We start from the raw sequence: 19,746 nt of genomic DNA on the forward strand, positions 1-19,746 counted from the left end.
GTGTCCTGCCCGTGCGGGCCTTGAAACTTTGTTCGTAACTCGCGCTGTCGCTCTATCTGATCCTATCGATCCTTCATATTGTTCCCCATCACTTTGCCATCTATCCTCAAAATTCTTAGCTCAAGCCGACCGACCTCTCGACCGATCGACCTCGCAACTCCCCTTTTTTTCATCCCAACCATCTACCTACTGTACCGCACTGATCATCCTGGTCTGCGTGCATACGCACCTCCCGATCCCATCAAGCCTACCTAGATAGACTTCGGCTGTCAACTTCTCACTAACACCCCTTAGTGCTTGGCTCGCGAGAACAACTTCTCGCGCCACCCGTCAGTCATAGATAACAATCCACAGAATACGCCACGTGCCACTCTGGACATAATATCAGAATCGCACCGTCCTCACCTTCTTTATTGACCATGTCCAATCCAATGGAACGCCTCACTTGGCTTTGCTCCACTATTCCGTACATATGTCGACAACGACGACCCGGATCTCTGGATATTACGGGCAACATTACTCGAACTACCGAGAAAGAGCACCGATTATCGTCCTTATCTGGATGAATTGCATCTTGAGAGTCCGGTCCGATAAAATACTCCGCGGTGAAAAATGATTCATGAAGCTGCGATGGAAAACACCGAGCACAATGTCACTTCACTAACCGAGACTATACCAGTGGGTCATCTGGACAAAATCTGAGCAAGAATGGGGAGAAAAAAAAAGTACCCTTGTCACGCTGTTTACCGTAGGACAGAGTGAAGGCGGCCCGTGGAGACAGGAAAATGTTACTGTGAGTGATGAGCAACAAATACTTTGCCCGCTGGATAGTACAGCAATAGCCATCTTCAAGCTCGGGTTTTCTACAATTTATTACGAGCATTAGCACCATATCGTGCGTGGCCTGTTGGACTGAACGATGCGATCGTAAACTGGGTGGAGTTAAAGCCTTCGATTACGAGAGAAGGAAGAAGAGACTAAGAATGCTGGCCCGCCATAGTCATGTCCTGCTTTACACCGTCCTTTTTCTATCCTTGATCCGGACGTTTTTCGCACTATAGGTCCAGCAGAATTTCGTTGGGGTCTCCATATATCCCATTGATTTCAACATGGCGTGCGGATACACTTTCCCAGTACGAGCAGTTGAAGCAAACGTTCGGGATCAGATATGCACAGGCCTGTCGAATGATGTCAGAGTGTTCAGATAGAGACTTCAATTATTTATAGATAGACCCTAGTAGCTCTGATGGGTCTGGTTGAAGAGGTGTCAAGCTTTTGCAACGCACTGCGCCGGCATGTATGTAAATACCATACTCACCTCTTTCGCCAATGTGTGAGAAGTCTTTGCGAATCAGTTACTTGCATATGCTACGGATTTCAGCTCGTATAGGTGGATTCCGACAGATGCCTCCACCTTTCCACTGCGAGCATCAAAGATCCCGCTTGCGTCTCAACCCGCAGCTATTACTCTGGGTGCACCCATCACTGTTCTATCCGTACCTTCTCAATTATAGCAAAATCAGTTCCATCATCGACAACCATCGTTTCGTTCCTTTCAACGCCGATAACACCCATCATGCAAATGCCTTTTTTTTCCCCTTCCCCTCATCCGACCATCCCCCCTCAGAAAGCTAACATAACCCTCACTTCGCCTTCACTGCAGCCAACTCCGCACCATTCCTAACCACGCCAACCATGGCGCCGGTCTGCAGCATCTCGCTGCCGCCACCGCTCAGCCTATACTCCACCTCGCTCAAGCCCTCCATCCACGTAACGCGCGCCTGCGGGGGCACATCGAGCTTCGCCAACTCCTCAGCCAAGGCGGACAAGATGTCAGCGAGGGCGAGGCCCTTTGCAGCCTTGAGGCGCTGGATGTCCTGCAAGCAGGAGCGCACGTTGCTCGTCTCGAGCAGGGTGCGCAAGACGAACTTGACGTCCTCGGGGTGCGGCGCGGCGATGCAATCGTAGATGGTGGTCTCGGTGACGGTGTCGCGGCCCTCGTCGGCCCTCGTCTTCGCCCGGGCCGCGTCGTCGCCGCGCTCGCGCAGCGGCGTGCTGCTGGCGTGGCAGGCCTGCAGGACGTTGAGGGCGCGGCGCATGTCGCCCTTGCTGAGGCGCACGAGGCTGTCGGTCGCGGCGGGCGTGATGCGCACGTCTTCGGCGGCGACGACGGCGTCGACGAGGCGGCGGATGTCGGGCTCGCGCAGCGGGCTGAAGCGGAAGCGCGTGCAGCGCGAGAGCAGTGCCGGCGACAGCTTGTGCGTGTAGTTGGCGATGATGCAGAAGCGCGTGTTGGCCGTGTATTTCTCCATGATGCGCCGCAGCGCCATCTGCGCCGTCGCCGTCATCGCGTCGGCTTCGTCGAGGATGATCAGCTTGAAGCTTGCGAGCGAGGCCGAGCCGGCGTTTGGGGCAGGCGCGGTGGAGAAGATTTGCTTCGTGCTGCTGAAGGTCTTGATTTGTTCACTGTGTGGGAATTGCGTGTGAGCGGCGTTGCCTGAGATTTGCGAGAATGCGGACGCGGGTGACTTACCGCACGACGTCAATGCCTCTGTCGTCACTGGCATTGAGCTCCAGGACCATTTGTCGCATGTTCTTGTTGCCATAGATGCGTCGTGCCAAGGCGAGGACTGTAGACGTCTTACCCGTACCGGGAGGGCCGTAGAGAAGGAGATGGGGTAGCCTCTAGATATTTGTTATTAAGGAGCGTTCAATGTCGCGTCGTAGGTGCGTACGTTGGAGTCGACGAATTTGTTAATGGTTGCGAGGATATCGTGGTGACCAGAGACATCGTCGAGGGTGTCGGGGCGGTATTTCTCGACCCTGGATGCACGATCAGCTACAGTATACACTATGAAGCCTGAATTGATTTCTGCTTACCAGGGAAGGGTGTCCTCAGCCTCAACAGGCAGATTCGCAGCGCTGCGCTTGCCCTTCGCAGCCATGTTGGATGCGCTGAATTCGATGGCGGGCGCATCGACGTCCATATCGTCGCCTTCAAAGTCCGACATGGCAGGCAACAGTGCTGGGCGTGAGAGAGGAGGACCGTCAAGCGAAGAACAGCGTGGGCGAGTGGCGGAGAAAGCAGGACGCGTGGAGGAATGGGAGACGCGCCTGTGGCTCACGCGGGGCGCGTAAAGTGATGCAAACACAGCAAACGTCAGCCCTGCGGCGGTGGACGTCGGGTTCGGGCAGGCCCGCATCATCATAGGACAGCGCCCGCCCCCCCCAGAGATTCCCCCGTAACCCAAGCTCCATACATCCCACCACCGCCAAAATGCCCGTACGTCGACACAATCCTGCGCCATGCATGCTCTGCTAAGATCCCTGACAGGCCTACCACTCCGTCTTCCTCGATGAGCCCAACCAGCACATAATAGGTACCCGCTCCCGCCGCAGCCCCCGCCAGCTCCCCGCAGGCACCACCACGGAGCTGCATCGTCTCGCACACTTCTCAACACCACCAATGCGGCTTCCGACGTCACCATAACACATCGCCCCCACGAACCCGTTTCCCTCCGTTTCTCCGCTCACACGACATGTTCTTTTGTCTCGCTCCACAGGCAACCTCGCGCTGCTGCCGCTGCGGACGCGCACGCGCGGCCCGGCGATGCAGCTGCCCCCTCTGCCGGCCGACGTGACGGAGCTGACGGTCGAGGCGTCGCACGAGTCGTACGACCCGGTCGACGAGATCCTCGCCCTCTTCCGCGCCAACACCTTCTTCCGCAACTTCGAGATCAAGGGCCCCGCCGACCGCGTCCTGATCTACGGCATCCTTTTCGTCAGCCAGGCCTTGGGCAACATCAAGCCGAGCATGAGCAAGAGGGAGGCCGAGAAGGTGCGTTTTCTCCCTGCTTGAAAACCCTCCTTGTACAATTCTCTGGGAACAAGTCAAGGACTATTGTTGGTGGAGGTGATGTGAATGGATGGAAGACGGGAGAGGGGGAAAAAGGAGGAAGGGAATGATTGCGGTGTAAGGTGGTTTTGGGTCATTGGAACAGACGCTGACGCTGCCTTTCGGCGTGACTCTTCTAGTCCCTGATGAACCTCGCGCTCGACAACAACTTCGCCATCCCCGGCGATGCCAGCTTCCCGCTCAACCAGGCCTTTGAGGCCCCGGCCAACCGCAACGACGCCGAGACCCTCCGCCAGTATCTCGCACAGGTGCGCCAGGAGCTTGCCGTGAGGTTGCTGAACCGTGTGTATGCGGAGGACCAGGCGGCGCCGAGCAAGTACTGGCTCAGCTTCATCAAGAGGAAGTTCATGAACAAGTCGTTGTAGATGGATGGGGTATGAGTAACTTCTAGAGAGTTGAAACGTCGGGGAGAAGGATTTTGCAGAAGCAAGCGCAAGACCGCAGGACTGTGGTCAATGGAAATAGCGCCGGTGTCACTTCCAAGATCTCGTGTCGCATGCACGACGAGAGCATAATCAAAGAGCGTCTGGTTTAGATTTTTCTAAAAGCAAAACATGGTCCGTGATTGCAGCATCTCTCTAGCAGCCAGATGTGTCTCCCTGAGTGAAAAGCCCACTACACATAGCCAGTGTAGCCACCCACAGAGTATCGCAACAATCGTTCGAATCATCATGTTACAACCTTAGGTTTATCAGCCAGTACGCAGCCTCTTCGCTGCCGGCTGCTTGAATTCTGAAGTCAGAGCAATCTCCCAGAAATCAGTGTCGTTATTGTTGTGATCAAAATCAGATGAAGCCTGTTCTTTGCGCGAGAACGTTGCGCCATTCTGCTGCTTCGAGAGCGAGTCTTGAGTCATTTCCTGATCGAAGTCCCAGGATGGCTGCCTCGCCCCTTGTATGTCCATGCCTTCCTCTTCTTTCTGCCCAGCTAACGAAAGCTGTCTCATCTCTTCGCGTATGTCCGCTTCATTGGAATGCGATGAATCTGGCACGGAGGAGCGCAGCGGGAGGTTTTGCTTGGCGCTGTTAGCATGGTAATGTATCTGTATATCTTGTTTCTTGCTGTAGTTGTTCTGTGTTAGGAGCTGTGTAGGAATTACTTGCTGCTGCTCTTGGTTGTCCTGGTCAAGACTCTGTCTAGTATTGGAATCTTGCTGCAACACGCGTCCTGCAAGGGACTGTCCAGTCGCGGCCAAAGGCGGTCGAGATAGTTGAGTAGCTTCATTACATTTTGCGGGCGCCCACTCTTCAGATGCAGTGCCTCCCCAAGTTTGTGGCGGCCCAGGAATTTCTGAATCTTCACCCAACCCCGTCGATGAAGGTCTTGTCGAGCTGGCATCCGGGCAGGCAGCCTCTTCATCTATGACTGGCATCACTGGCGATTGGCCAGATAAAAGATCTACCATAGGGAGTGGGCGGCGTACGGGCAACGGAATTGGTGGGAAGAACTGAGATGTGTTGAGCTGCATCTGCGGGCGAGCTGAAGGAATGTGCTCGATTATCTTAAAAATCCTTCGTCGAGGCTCCCAGTCTTTGGTAACATGCTGATACACCGCTTCGAATTCATCAACATGGGCTCGATTTGAGAACCAGTCATGCCGCAGAGCCTCCTTCGCACTGAGTCGGTCATTCTCGTCTAACACGACTGTCCGACGGATGAAATCTTTCGCTCGGCGGCCGACTTTCTGCCAGGCGGGATCATTATCCAGAATGTCAAGGTTGCATCTGCTGCTCAACTGCTTGACTGCAGCTTCCTGGTTTTCGGCATCCTTGTCGTGGAATATCGGCTTACCAGTCAAAAGTTGAGCGGAAACACAGCCTACAGACCAGATGTCGACCGCCTTGGAGTATCCTGAGCCACTGAGAACCTTTGGATTCCTTCTGAAGATTTCACTGTAACACAGTGAGCAGTTTATGGCAGCTAGCAACATAACGATGCATGAACGTAGGCTATATGGGCGTAATAGCAGATATGCACCTACGGGGCATTGAAACCGAGCGTCCCCGCCACAGACTTCATTCTCTGGGCGGAATCCTCGTCAGGCAAGTTGCGCGCTTGACCAAAATCAGTAATGACGACTCGAGATGCGGTCTTTGTTGATGTCAGTAAGATATTGTCTGGCTTGATATCCCGATGGACGATTCCACTGTCATGCAAGTACTCGACGCCTTTGAGAATTTGATACGCAATCACAGCAGCCTCAATGGTGGGCATGCCGGATGCATGCCTGTTCGTTATGAAGGAGAACAAGTCGCCGCCGGAGACAAGTTCTTGGAAGATGTAGCTGTACCAATTCAGTAAGGCTCACCGAAGTGGCGGAAAAATTAGCTTACAGGCCTGCATCACTGTGGTAGACCTTCTCTAGCTTGATGATGTTCGGCTACTCTGCATTAGCAAAATGAGCACTATGAGCGGCTTGCACACGTACGTGATTGAGGTTTTGCAGCACCTCAAATTCGCGTGTGAGTCTTTCCACACATCTTCCTTGTTGGTGCAAAAGGTCGAGGTTGACGACTTTACAGGCAAGCTGACGTTGAGTCTTCCGGTGAATGGCTACATGAACTGCACCATAGCCGCCCTCTCCAATCACGCGAGGCTTGACTTGATATCGACGAGAGATGACCTAGAACAGTAAGACCTTCACTTGATGGCAAGAATTCACATGTAGCTTGCCTCTATGTCCGATTTCAGCTCAAGGGGAAAAGTGCGGTCATTGCCGCTATGTTCTCTTTCCACACGATACCGGAGGAACTTCAGAGGAGCGAACCATAACTCGTCATTGTCTTCAAGAAGCGTGGTCGGGAGGTGGGGGCGCATCATGACAGTATCATAAGCTTGGGCTCTCTTGAGGTGAGTGCCATTCGTCGAGGTATCCTCGGCGTAGACAAGAGGCTGGATTCCCCATTGTCCGTCATTATCGAAGAGAATACAGTGAAATTTGAGATGACGTTTGGAGATGGTCTGATGCGCATAGTCCAATTCTGGCGAGTGCCTTCCAAGGTGGAATTCTTGGTTGGCGTGGATTGGTATCCGTGAACTCAGCTCTATCGCGAGTCAGGTGTGGATTTCAAAGCGGACGCACAATCACAGACCTGAGTCTCTTCCATCATACTCGTAAGCTGCATCCCGGACATCGAGGAAGGCGACCAGGGGCCCGACTTGACCCTTTCGAGGTGGTGCAGAGGATTCGACCATCTTCCCCGCTCGATGGCCCCTCTCGACGGTTGCGATTCCCCGCCTGGGCAGACGGACGGCTCGAAGACGGAAGGGTGACGCGTTGCGGGTGGCAGCGAATGGTCAACGCGCCTTGGCGTGTGTCACTGGCGAGCGGTCGTCACGAGGACTCGGCCTAGCTTTCTGACTAATCCGCGCCATTCCATTAGTGGCTAGACTCGCTTAAGCACCACACAAGAACACTGCGGAGCAGCTTCAGACCATCTTCTTTCCACACCAACGGACCTCATCTCGACAACCAGGTAAGTGAGAATTTTGCCCATGTGTGCCGCTCAATGGCTGCCAGAGGGTCGCAGTGCTACACTGCTCCCTACGGCGAGCTCATTGAAGCGAGTGCACCCTCTTGTCGATCACACGGCTGACGGTTCTCAGTTCATCTAGTTTTCAAGATGAGAGCGAAGTGGAGGAAGAAGCGCGTCAGACGCCTCAAGCGTAAGAGAAGAAAAGTTCGCGCGAGAAGGTATGTTTGCTCCCAGCACCAGTGCTACCCCGCTTTCGACTTCTCGTCGGCTGACGGAATTTTTAGCAAATAAACGACTCGCCTTCTCGAACACTGTCACCCCCGACCTACCATGACAACAACCTTACGGATCAACAACAATCCTTGATGCGGTTCGCAACCGACTTCACCAACTCAGCTCTCGGAGCATTACGTCATTCCATCGGCGACGAAGGTACGGCAGCTACGGGCGCGGAACGTGGACCGATTCCGAGTTCCAGTCTTGGATTGTCGCATCGTGGAAGGATGGGGCAACTGGTCGAAATTCTTTCGAGGATGATACCGAGCGTTTTCGCTACCACAGTCAGGCAGACCTGTTTCTAACACCGGCACTCTGGGGCCTTTGAAACCGTCTCGCCTCAGTCGATTAGGCACCAATGAAAGTCCTGGTCAACAATGAGATTCAACCTGCTGCATGTGAAGTTGTGTACACACGGAACCTCATTTGTCACGCCAACATGGAGGTAAACCTACTCCATCATTGGCCCTCTTTCAGTTCCAAGAGTGAAACAGAGCGAAAAATTGACTTGACGGCCTTCATCCCACGGCTCGCCAGGTCTCATTACGCTCTGACATGCAGTGATGTAGAATTAAGTTCAAAGAGGTATCAACGCACAATCGCTTAGGCCAATTTCTCCAAAATGAACTGCTGCGTCACGTCCAGTGCTGGAGCGGCGTGCTCGCACACGGACGGCGGAAATAAGGCAAAGGCGTGGGGCGCCCCAGCGAAGATCTTGGTGATTCCCTCGCTCCCGGTACATCTCCACTTGATGGCCATCATCAGGGTGTCGTCCAAAAGAGGATCCTCGGTCCAGCACGTGAACAGGGCCGGCGGCAATGCAGCCCTCCCGAACTGACGCAGATTCTCGTAGAGGGGAGAGATTGTTGGATCACGCCGCTGCTCTTGGGTTCTGCCGGGCAGATATGCGTCGGTGAAACGGGCCATCTCGCTCAGATCCAGGATGCCGCGTCCCCCGTAATTCGTTGCTTGCGGCAGACTGTGGGACAGGTCATAGACGCCATGTTGTAGAAGCAACCCCCGCAAGGGGAAGCTCGAGTGTACCTTGAGAAAATGAAGCACGGTGAGGACGCAGAGATTGGCACCAGCCGACTGTTGTGAATGTCAGCTGAAGCGCGGCTGGCTGAAGACGGTGGCGTACGTACATGTCCGCCGATGAACATCAGTTCAGCGCCATAGTTGGGCTTCGCCTTCCTTGCGAGCCATTCCGCAGCGTCAACACAATCGTCGAGCGCGGCAGGGTAAGGGTGCTCAGGGGCCAGCCTATAGCCGATGCTAACAACAGCGAGCTGGCAACTATCGGCGAGCGTCTTGATGTACGTATCGGAGCTGGACTTGTTCAACGGAAAAGCCGCGACGTGCAGACGGCGGGAGCCTACTATTTTTCGGAGCATAGCACGAAACCGCCGCCGTGGATATGCATGAGGACGCCCCTCACGTCGGCGCCTGCGGGCTTGAACACGCGGCAGGGAATGTCGCGGCCGGAATCCCGGGAGGGGAGCTTGAAGTCAACGCCGGATTCGATCACGACGGGCTTGTTCCAGCACAGCTGACGGAACTTCTCTGGCCCGACCTGCGCGCGCAGAGCTCAGCATGCGGTTCCTGTCACGCCGTGCGACTTGAGCCAAGACACGACAGCCTTACCTCGTGCCACTTCGGAATGCTTGCCTGCGTGCCGGTAAGTTTCTCGTTGAGGGCAGCGGTTGCGCTGCTGACTCTGGAGTCGTCGAACTTGGAGTCGTCCAGGACGAGGTCACTGACGAGAGGCATCTTGAACGCGCTCTCTCGGGCTCACGGTTATGAGAGCGCAGACATGACGGAGACGAGCCTTGTATCGCGATAATGCGCCTTCTGTCGCGGCAGCCTGGCCATTGTCCTCGTGAGCCAGACACGGCATGCTGATTGCTGGCTATCAGGCCAGACAGTGGGGGCAAGCGCCAGGGCCCCGGAAAAGCGGCCGAAAACGCGGGGCGGGAGGATGGCGCATCCGCCGGTCCACAGCTGCAGCCCCGTCACTCGCCCACTACTGCAACCAGCACCTCCTGCGTACGACGCACACGCGCACCGCACCGATACCTGATACCGGCAGCATGCTCTGACTTGTCCAACTTTCTCCGGCCTCACAGCAAGACGCAGCGTGAGAAGTGCTAGCAGGTGGAGACTTGTTCCTTGCCTGTCGACCAGCCAAGAGCTCTGCGCATTCTTGGCTCGTCCCCATTACGCATTTGATCACGAGGGCCGACCGTGCCTCTTCCTCATCTCTCAACAATCTCGTAGGTGGCCTCGCCGCGAATCTCTCATGCCGCGCCATCACTGGCCACTGCTCAATCTCCCAAGTCCGCTTGGGCGATTCATTGCCTGCGGCCTCCGAGCTCGGCCAAGAACCCAAGAACCCAAGTACGGCGGAACATGCCCAGCCACAGCAGTCCCGCGGTCCAGCTGGAGCTAAGGCGTTTCCGGCTGCCCCATTGAACGCTGGGTGGCGGGAGTTGCTGACGCCGGCACATCGCAGTGGTGAGGCGACGGGAGCCGAGCCACAAGCCAAGGATGCGGCACTGGGCCCTACACGGCAGCCCTGGTCTATTTAACGTCCACCCCGCGACCCCGCAGCCTGGTATACGTCCTTTCTGGATATCGTCCTTTGTGACATCCCTCCCTCTGTCTGCCGCCATTCATCCGCTTCCCCGGGACCCCTCATATCGTACCTCAGCCTAGTGAATGGGGATAGAAGATACCACCCTTGATGTCGAGGAGACGACTGAACCTCCTATACGTGGCCCCGTAGAGGAACGTACATCCAAGGGCACTGCTTCTCCCGCCGAAAAGGAAGCCGGATCTGCCGGCACCACTCTGACCTCTCCGCCATCGACCGACCTCTCCACAGACGACGGCAAAGAAGGCTGCGGCTTCAAGGACGCCCACACCGTACCCGCGGCCATTGTCGCCCGGGTGCTAGGCGTCGATCCTCAGTAAGCCCGTTGCCTCCACCCAGTCGTCGTGCCCATGGCTGACAGAAGCCAGGAATGGACTCACTCGTGCCGAAGCCGCGTCTCGCCTTGAGCGAGACGGGCTTAACAAAGTTGAGGGAGCTAAAGGGCTTTCCCTGTGGAAAATCATGTTGAGACAGGTCTCGAACAGCCTGACCCTAGTATGTAGACCAGTGACTTTCGCCACCAACAACGGGTGGTCAAGGTCGCGCACTGATGACTTCGTCGCGAGACGACACTCAGATGCTCGTGCCCCGTTCCTGCATCACTGACCCAACTAGGTTCTCCTGATTGTCATGGCTCTTAGCTTTGGCATTCATGACTACATCGAAGGTGGTGTCATAACGGCTGTCATTCTACTTAACATCGTCGTTGGGTGAGACCAGCCAGTTTCCTTGTGCTGGGAGTTCTGCTGATGTTCTCGACCCAGATTCGTCCAGGACTACCACGCAGAGAAGGCCATCATCTCATTGTACGCGCTATCTGCGCCCGTTTCCAAGGTAATGCGAGACGGAGCAATTGAGCATGCCAAAGCCGAGACTGTCGTCGTCGGCGACATTGTCCATCTCAATGTTGGCGACATTGTACCCGCAGACTTGCGGCTGATTGATGGTATCAATGTATCCACCGATGAAGCCCTTCTGACCGGAGAGTCACTGCCCGTGAACAAAACCCCACACAAGATTTTCGAGAATTCTGACATACCTGTCGGAGACCGCACCAACATGGCATACTCGGCCTCTACCATGTCTCAGGGAAGAGCCACTGGTATTGTCGTGGCAACCGGCGTCAACACCGAAGTGGGACAGATTGCCGAGATGCTGCGCAGCCGTGGCCGAGTGACTGAAGGATCCAACGCCGTCGTCCGTTCCTGGAACCGTTTCAAGAATGGCTTCAAGGTCGTTTTGGGTCTGGAAGGAACTCCCCTGCAGATCAAGCTGAGCAAGTTCGCTCTGCTACTTTTCGCTCTGGCCATTCTCCTCGCCGTCATCGTCTTCTCCGCGGCCAAATGGGACGTTCGAGGCGAAGTCCTCATTTACGGCATCTGCGTGGGCGTTGCCGTCATCCCGGAATCCCTTATCGCGGTGCTCACAATCACGATCGCAGTCGGCACCAAGGCCATGGCCAAAGGCAATGTCATTGTCAGGAAGCTCTCCGCTCTCGAGGCCGTCGGAGGGGTCACCAACATTTGCTCTGACAAGACGGGAACCCTGACCCAGGGCAAGATGATTGCTCGGAAGGCGTGGATCCCGGCCATGGGAACGATGACGGTCCACGACACTACCAATCCGTTTGACCCTTCGAGTGGGTTTATCAGGATGAATGACTGTGACATCGATATTGAAGAATTCGACGAGTCGACTCATCTGAACACTTTCTTGAAGGCCATCGCCCTATGCAACCTCTCGTCCGTCTACAAGTCTTCTGCGGACGACGCCTCAATCAGCACCACCTCAGAGGCCGGATGGGTCAGCGTCGGCGAGCCTACAGAGATTGCTCTCCAGGTCCTCGCGATGCGCTTCGACTCGGGCAAGCCCACTCTAATGGAGGACGGGAACTCGGAACTGCTGGCCGAGTTCCCCTTTGACTCCAACTTCAAGCGCATGACGGTCATCTACAAGGACAAGACCGAGCCTGCTGCCCACGCTTACATGAAAGGTGCGGTCGAGGTCATGCTTCCCGCTCTACTGAGTTCGGATTCGGAGAAGAAGCAAATAAGTGCCGTAGCCGAGGAAATGGCCGGCAACGGCCTTCGCGTCCTCTGTGTCGGTCATAAGCTGGTGCCGTACGATGACCCGAAGCAACTCACCGATCGAACTACCGCCGAATCGAACATGGAATTCGTCGGTCTCGTAGGCCTGTACGACCCACCGCGCCTGGAGACGGCTGGAGCGGTGCGCAGGTGCCAGATGGCCGGTATCACAGTGCATATGCTGACGGGCGATCACATCAAAACGGCCACGGCCATCGCGCATGAGGTCGGCATCTTGAGTGGTGCCGCACCTAATGCCAACTCGGGGTCAGCCATCATGCCGGCATCTGAGTTCGACAAGCTCTCGGATACCGAGATTGATGCTATCGAGACGCTACCCCTGGTGCTGGCCCGATGCAGCCCCAAGACGAAGGTCCGCATGGTCCAAGCCATGCACCGCCGCAAAGCATTCTGCGTCATGACAGGCGACGGCGTGAACGATGCCCCTGCCCTTCGCATCTCGTCGGTCGGCGTGGCCATGGGCATGAACGGCAGCGATGTGGCCAAGGAAGCGGCCGACATGGTGCTGACGGACGACAACTTCGCATCCATCGTCAAAGCCGTCGAAGAAGGCCGGCGGCTCTTCGACAACATCCAAAAGTTCCTGCTGCACCTCCTCATCTCCAACATCTCGCAGGTCCTCCTGCTGCTCATCGGCCTCGCCTTCAAGGACGACGACGGCAGCTCAGTCTTCCCCCTCTCGCCCCTCGAGATCCTCTGGGTCAACCTCATCACCTCGTCGTTCCTCGCGCTGGGGCTGGGCGTCGAAGAGGCCCAACCAGACATCATGCTGCGCCCCCCGCACAGCCTCGCCGTCGGCGTCTTCACGCCCGAGCTCATCGTCGACAAGTTCATCTACGGCACCTTCATGGGCTCGCTCTGCATCGCCGCCTTCACGTCCGTCGCCTTCAGCGCCGACGACGCGCTCGGGCGCGACTGCAACGAGGGCTGGAACGACTCGTGCGGCACCGTCTTCCGCGCCCGCGCCACCACGTACGCGACGCTGTCGTTCCTGCTGCTCGTCACCGCGTGGGAGGTCAAGCACTTCAGCCGCAGCCTGTTCAACCTGTACCCGCACATCCAGGGCGGCGGCGGCGGCGGCGGCGGGTCGAGGTGGGGGCTGTCCGTCTTCGGTGCCGTCTGGCGCAACCGCTTCCTCTTCTGGGCCGTCGTCGCCGGCTTCGTCATCACCTTCCCCGTCGTCTACATCCCCGTCATCAACCGCGTCGTGTTCAAGCACGAGGCCATCACGTGGGAGTGGGGCGTCGTCGTCGCGTGCGTGGCCGCGTACCTGGCTGCGGTCGAGAGCTGGAAGGCGATCAAGCGGCGGTTCGGCTTGGGCAGCGGCAAGTACCGCTTGCTGACGGTGGAGGATGCGGAGATGAGGGCTGGTTTGGCGCCTGTGCCCACGGTGGAGAAAGTCTGAGCGTTTGACGCTCGCTTCTCTGAGGGTGAAGTGTGCACCGCCTGCGTTGTGCAGAGGAGGAAGAATGGGTGATGGTGATTGTGGGAAGTTGGAACTAAATTGTCATGTGAGCCGCAGTATAAAGACTGATGATGGGACGGGGCACTTTTGTTTTTGGTAGTTGGGGTGGTTTGGATTTCTGGGGTCTTCGGACATCCGTCCGCTCATTACCGTCATGATTTATGGGCCAAGATAGCGCACACACTCCTTTTGATATACACCTCCCTGTGCAACAACAACAAGCACAATCCAGACAGAACGTAAAATCGTAAACGTTTTGCTTCATATCTCCCACGCCGCTCCCACGCCCCTCCCGTTGTCACTCACCCGCGCGTATACCTCGTCTCACTGACATAATCCTTCTTCGGGCCCTTGACAACGTACGTCACCACCATCCACTCTCCCCCTTCACTACCACCGCCACCAAACACAAACTCCGCATCATACACATCCTCCCCGCACGGATGCCTCCCCTTCGCCCTGAGCCTCTCCCCCTCCCCCTCCCCACCATCCACCTGAACCTCCATATCCAAAAACAGATAATCCACTTCCACCCCACCATCATCATCATGATCCCCCACCTTGACAAACCAAATCGAAACCCTCTCCCCACCTTCTCCCCCTCCCCCTCCCCCTCCTGTTCCCCCTCCCCCCTCATACCTCCACACATACCGCCGCCCCGCCGCCATCTCCACCCCCGTCCGCCCCGTCGCCTCGTCCTCGATCGCCAGCACCCCTTCCTCTGCGTACAACAGCTCGCTCGCGGCGGATCCGGATGCGGCGGCGGTCGCCGAATGCGGCGAATGCGGCGGCGAAGACACCGGCACCGGCACCGGCACCCCGCGCGGAGTGAAGGTCGCGGTGCCGGTGAAGCGGGCGGACGGCGTGCCGCCCCGGCTGGGTGGGAGGCGCGAGGTCAGGGTGCGGGTGAGGGACCAGGGGCGGCTGGGCTGTTGCTGTTGTTGGTGGTTGTCGCCGGTGGTGGTGGTTGTTGGGGTGGTTGTTGTGGCGAGGGCGGCGAAGGTTTTGGAGAAGGTGGGTGGTGGGTGGAGTGGCGCTGGCGCCGGCGCTGTACTATTAATTGGTGGTGGTTGTACTGGGCCGCGGGGGTTGCAGGTGTTGTTGGACTCGGCGCGGGGATCGTAGGAGAAGAGGAAGGCGTTGACGGATTGCAGGGTCGCGCGCGAGGGGCTGGCGGCGGGGAAGGCGGTCATGATCCAGCTGAGGCGCTGGCGGATGAAGGCTTTGGTGATGGGCTGGGCGGAGGTGGTGGGGTGGCCTGCAGTGGCGGTCGTCAGCTGGGGGTGTCGTTTTCTTGCGGTACGTAGTTACCATCTGGGGCACGATGTATGCACTTACCCTCGTCGTCCGCGTACAGGCACAGCACGGCCAGCGCCACGCCGACGGAGAGGTCCTTGCCCGTCGGACAGCAGATGGCCAGATTCTTGGGGCTGCCCTCCTCCCCCGGCAAGCAACGGCGCCGCACAAAGGCCTCGATCTTCGAAATCTCGTTCCGCAGGTCGCGGCTCCCCAGCTTGCCCGTCCCACACCTGAGATGCAGATAGCCGCCGCCGCCGCCGTCCTTGAACTCCCTCCCAGCCATCACCGCCTCGTCCGGCGCACCGCCACCGCACTCAATCACAGCATCGAACCGCCCCCTCGCCCGATCCTCCCCCCTCAGCGCATCCGCCGCACAAACCCACACCCACCCCGCCGGCGCCATCCTTACCGCATCAACCCCACCACCTCCACCACTACCACCACCAGCAGTCGCCGCCGCGTCCGCAACCAACCCCCCAACCAACGCTGGCAACTCCCCCTCCGCCGCCCCCAGCAGCGCCGCCGCATTCTCCCAAAACAAGCCCGGCGTCAGCCCGCGCGCCCAGCCCTCGGCGTCGTCGCCCGCGCCCTGCACGTAGCCGGCCTCGCTCGCCTCGCCGCCGGGCACGCGCCGGCTGGCGGTGCAGAGGACGACGGGGTGGAAGGCGGGGAAGGATAAGTCGTTGTTTTCGTCGTTTTCGTCGTTTTCGTCGTCGGGGTGGTGGTGATGTGTCGGTGGTGGTGGTGGAAGAGGCGAGTCGCGCGTCACCCAGAGCGGTCGCAGCGGCTTCTTGACGAGGGTGCGGAGGCGGGCGAGGGGGAGGTTGAGGGCGCGGGCGGAGGCGAGGAAGGAGGGGAGGAGGGAGGCGATTTGGGCGTGTTCGGAGGCGGAGACGGTGGTGGGGGGGAGGTGGAGGGGGATGTTGTTGGGGGGAGAGGGAGAGGGAGAGGTGGAGGTGGAGGGGGGAAAGAGGAGGGCGTTCCAGATGGCGCACCAGATGGGGACGGTTTTGGAGAGGGCGTCGGGCATTCCTTTGGGGGTGGGGGTGTTAGTGGTGGTGGTGGGGTAAAGTTTTCATTTGTGTTTGACGGATGTCGAAAGAATCAAGGTGGAGTCGAGTGGAGGGAAAGAAGAGGGAGATGAGAAAACTGGGTTCGAGGATGATACGTACTCTTGCCTCGTCTGGTGGAGTCTACAATGATGCATCTGCCACGCCATCATGAGCCCGTGATGATTGCAAAGATGGCCGTACTTACCCGTCATTCGCGCCGACGACCTCGAGCACCTGGATGTTGAGCCGTCTCAGACTGAAAGACCACTCGCCGGTGTGGCCGTCGGTGCTCTTGAAATAGGCGCTCGCAGCCTTGCGATCCGGCGGGATGTACCAGCTGCCACAGCGCTCGTTGGCCACCAGCGGCCGGCGGTACGCATCGGCTACCTCGCACACAAAGTCGGCATCCTCGGAGATGGACCGCAGGCGGTTGGAGATGGACAGCGTAGCCCGCTTGAGCGTGGAAAGAGTTGTGGAGAAATCCGTCGACAGCTCTGGGAAGATGATGTCCGACGTCTGGATCGGCTTGGACATGACGGGCGGGACTCTGATCAGCGCGCCCGATCCTCCCTCATCCGGCGAATCTGCTCAGCCTGCTATTGTGTGCAAATCTGGTGTTGTTGGCGGGGGTCTGGTGGAGGCTGGCCGGGTTGGCGTGGTGTTATCGATAGGTCAAAGTGGTTGAGTTCGGGTCGGTTCGGTCGGTGCGCGTGGTGTTGAAAATCTGGCATCCTTGCTTCCGTTCCCTTCTCAACCTCACTTGCACGAAAAGCCGTCCAACAATCGTCCCTCACCTGAATGCACTGGCTTCAGTTCCCATCGCTTACTATAATTAGCTGAGACTTGTGCTACGTGGTGATATGCAGGAAGCTTTGTAAGGCATGGGCAATAGCCAATCACCCATGGCGATGGTGGTACGTTCAGGGTGTAGGTAGCCAACGAACTGCAGCAAGCTGGCAGTTCCGCTCCCAAAATTGAAGCGGGGCTCATGCATACGCGCCTGCACAACACTCCTAGTCAGAATTTGCGACGACTCTCGGTCTGATGGATTATCATACATTAGAAGAGCCCTGCGACTGTTTGCTTCTTTTCTTCCCTCATTGCCCCACGTCCACTTGGTGACTACTGCGTAGTTTCACTTGCATTCTTGGCGCGCCATCTACAATTCCTTTGCCTGGACCATCATGCATGGTGCTTCTTGCGATAGTCGTTTCCGCTTTGACCGCGAGAAAAAAATCAAGTGGGTACAGACAGCGTCTCGCCAACTCTTCGCTGCTAAGATGCCGTCACTCCATAGATGGACGCCTATAAACATTGCTTGGTCCAAGGACGGTAGCTTTATGATAAGCTATTGCCGAAAGCCAAAGGCCGTTGCTACCGATGGTTCATCCGCCTATCCAATCACACGACCATGCGACACCAAAGGAAAGAGCCAGGGACGGAGTAAAGCCAGCAAGACTCTCCACAGGCTGTTTCGGTCGAGCTATTCCGAGGGTTTAATTGCTGAACCCACAGCCGAACTTTCACACGAGCTCCCCACCGCCCATCTCCGGGTATCTCAGCCTGCGGAGCTCGACGCTTCATATCCTTCGGCTCACGAACTTCACCCGTCTCCTGTGGCTTTCGAGCTCGCCACCTCTCCTTCGTTGCCACCAGCAAGGAGCCGAACTCACATCAATCGACAATCTGTCCGGACTGTGGCAAACCCCTCGGAGGAAGCCGTCGCGATGCCAATCGCAACTTGAAGAGACATGGCGATTCCCATTGTCCTAGCAATCCAAAGAAGAGGTTACCGTGTCGCGCTAAAGGTTGCAGTCTCACCTTTGCCAGAGCGGATGGGAGGAACTGCCACGAACAGAAAGCGCACGGTCGTTCATGTCCTCCGAGCCGCATGGCATCTTGGGTTCCCTCGGCCCTTGATGGATAATATGTACGTGTCCTGTCAAATTCGATTACTGCTCCTCCAGTCGAGATTTCCGTCAAAGTCCTACAGTCGTGTGGTGTTGTGGTCCAGTTCGGTAAGGCATAAAATTGTTTGCTGACCCGCGGCTCAAGCTTCTCCAGGGCCACCCGAACTCGGGCTTAAAGAGACCGTGTTGATCCGCGGTCAGTATTCAACGATGGGATGGGAATCGTTTTCAGGAATGTTGTGAATGCATCGAGTCGAAGAACGGCGGCGGGCGGGACTGCGCCCGGATAAACCTCGTCCCAACAACGCGTGGTAGGTAACCTGTAAAGAATTCAAAAAAAGAGCAAACCACAGACGTAAACTCAGACTGCATCACAGTGACAGAAAGAGATGTCTTCTCAAACCGCACAAAACGCCCTTCCTTGTTAGCCACTGTCTCTTTCACCAACACAGACAATTTTGGATACTGCCAGTACGTCCACAGGGCAAAAGGAATTTCCCTGGTGTCTAGAAAGTAAAAACGAAGCTCCCAACACGTCCGAAAGGCAAAAAGAAATTGATGAGGGCCTCTGAGAGACCCAGACTTGACGTCTGGCGGTGCTGGGAATCGAACCCAGATCGACACGGAATTGTTGATGATGTTGGAGGCTGTGGCAGCGCTCCAAGAGCACCACAACGTGGCATCTTGCCATTGGACCACACCACCGTGGAAGCTGAACCAGTTGGTTCTTGCCGTGCTTGATGGAAGGTCGGTGGATCCGGAGGCTTTATATATCCAATGGTTTGCCTTTCGGCCCCTTCCTCTTGGCAAGTGGGTACTCCTGCGACAAACTTTCGTTCCACCTCACCTACAAAACATGAGTCAACTTGAGGGTGCAAGCGCTTGTCCTGAGAGTCTGTTGTGGTATTGGAGGAGGGGAATATGTGCATCCTTGGGTAAATGACGATAAGGTGGATTTAGAAAGGCAACATCAAATTTCAAAGACGTGAGGACTCAGGGAAAGAGAAGACGGAGAAAGTACACGCGGGGAACTGTAGGTTTATCAATGACTGGTGCGAGCTGAATCAGCCTTGTCACACGACCTACCCCTGACAACGCCGCGGCGCCCCATTAACCGCACCGCATAGCTCGCATAGCTCGAGCTTTGCGTCCATAGGTATCTGCATTTGTATCGTGCATCAAATTTTCATAATATGGGTTTATGCCTTGTGACGATGAAGATCGTAGCAATGTCAATCAAGTGCCGCACTTGCGCTGCTCCGCTAGAGAGGTGGACCGCTTTTTCCACCGTACATTCTCAAGATGCATGGAAAGGTACCACAGCACCACCTAGCAAATGCACTAGATGGTTACGTGCAATGTCAAGGGAACAGGAATGCTGCGCCGGACGTCTTTATCGAACTGGTTGCCGCACATTCACCTCGATGTACGACGCCGCTGCCTCTTCACTCGGTCGTCGCTTTGCAATCGTCTGTGATACAATATCCTAGATATGCTTTGCGGGAGAATGGTGCGAACGATCCGAGTCGCCCGCATGAGGTCTGAGACCGCTTTCAACATCTATGACGTCATGAAGGCCCTAACCAAAAAT

At 56.8% G+C, this 19,746-nt stretch overlaps 6 protein-coding genes across 6 annotated transcripts; 2 read left to right on the top strand and 4 right to left on the bottom strand.

Annotated features, from left to right (window-relative positions):
- Window positions 1-1,643: 1,643 nt before the first annotated feature.
- Window positions 1,644-3,011, bottom strand: BKCO1_3000134 (activator 1 subunit 3; the record flags this gene model as incomplete). Its single annotated transcript, XM_020274024.1, has 4 exons — window positions 1,644-2,466; window positions 2,534-2,685; window positions 2,736-2,823; window positions 2,881-3,011. 4 exons carry the CDS (start codon window positions 3,009-3,011, stop codon window positions 1,644-1,646), a joined length of 1,194 nt encoding a protein of 397 aa, XP_020134527.1.
- Window positions 3,012-3,277: 266 nt separating this feature from the next.
- On the top strand, window positions 3,278-4,281 carry BKCO1_3000135 (arp2 3 complex subunit arc18; the record flags this gene model as incomplete). The annotated part of the gene is made up of 4 exons (XM_020274025.1): window positions 3,278-3,283; window positions 3,335-3,380; window positions 3,564-3,838; window positions 4,036-4,281. 4 exons carry the CDS (start codon window positions 3,278-3,280, stop codon window positions 4,279-4,281), a joined length of 573 nt encoding a protein of 190 aa, XP_020134528.1.
- A 326-nt stretch (window positions 4,282-4,607) lies between these two features.
- Window positions 4,608-7,111, bottom strand: BKCO1_3000136 (camk protein kinase; the record flags this gene model as incomplete). Its single annotated transcript, XM_020274026.1, has 7 exons — window positions 4,608-5,808; window positions 5,898-6,200; window positions 6,250-6,296; window positions 6,345-6,539; window positions 6,579-6,591; window positions 6,660-6,960; window positions 7,009-7,111. The coding sequence occupies 7 exons, from the start codon at window positions 7,109-7,111 to the stop codon at window positions 4,608-4,610; spliced, it is 2,163 nt and encodes a 720-aa protein (XP_020134529.1).
- A 1,160-nt stretch (window positions 7,112-8,271) lies between these two features.
- Window positions 8,272-9,438, bottom strand: BKCO1_3000137 (alpha beta hydrolase fold-3 domain-containing protein; the record flags this gene model as incomplete). The annotated part of the gene is made up of 4 exons (XM_020274027.1): window positions 8,272-8,760; window positions 8,814-8,997; window positions 9,048-9,241; window positions 9,313-9,438. 4 exons carry the CDS (start codon window positions 9,436-9,438, stop codon window positions 8,272-8,274), a joined length of 993 nt encoding a protein of 330 aa, XP_020134530.1.
- A 948-nt stretch (window positions 9,439-10,386) lies between these two features.
- Window positions 10,387-13,834, top strand: BKCO1_3000138 (potassium sodium efflux p-type fungal-type; the record flags this gene model as incomplete). The annotated part of the gene is made up of 4 exons (XM_020274028.1): window positions 10,387-10,637; window positions 10,690-10,816; window positions 10,937-11,031; window positions 11,086-13,834. 4 exons carry the CDS (start codon window positions 10,387-10,389, stop codon window positions 13,832-13,834), a joined length of 3,222 nt encoding a protein of 1,073 aa, XP_020134534.1.
- A 362-nt stretch (window positions 13,835-14,196) lies between these two features.
- Window positions 14,197-16,779, bottom strand: BKCO1_3000139 (trna a64-2-o-ribosylphosphate transferase; the record flags this gene model as incomplete). The annotated part of the gene is made up of 4 exons (XM_020274029.1): window positions 14,197-15,152; window positions 15,233-16,225; window positions 16,366-16,400; window positions 16,451-16,779. 4 exons carry the CDS (start codon window positions 16,777-16,779, stop codon window positions 14,197-14,199), a joined length of 2,313 nt encoding a protein of 770 aa, XP_020134535.1.
- Between the last annotated feature and the right edge of the window lie 2,967 nt (window positions 16,780-19,746).

Source organism: Diplodia corticola (assembly GCF_001883845.1).
Source record: "Diplodia corticola strain CBS 112549 chromosome Unknown scaffold3, whole genome shotgun sequence".
NCBI classification, from domain to species: Eukaryota; Fungi; Ascomycota; class Dothideomycetes; order Botryosphaeriales; family Botryosphaeriaceae; genus Diplodia; species Diplodia corticola.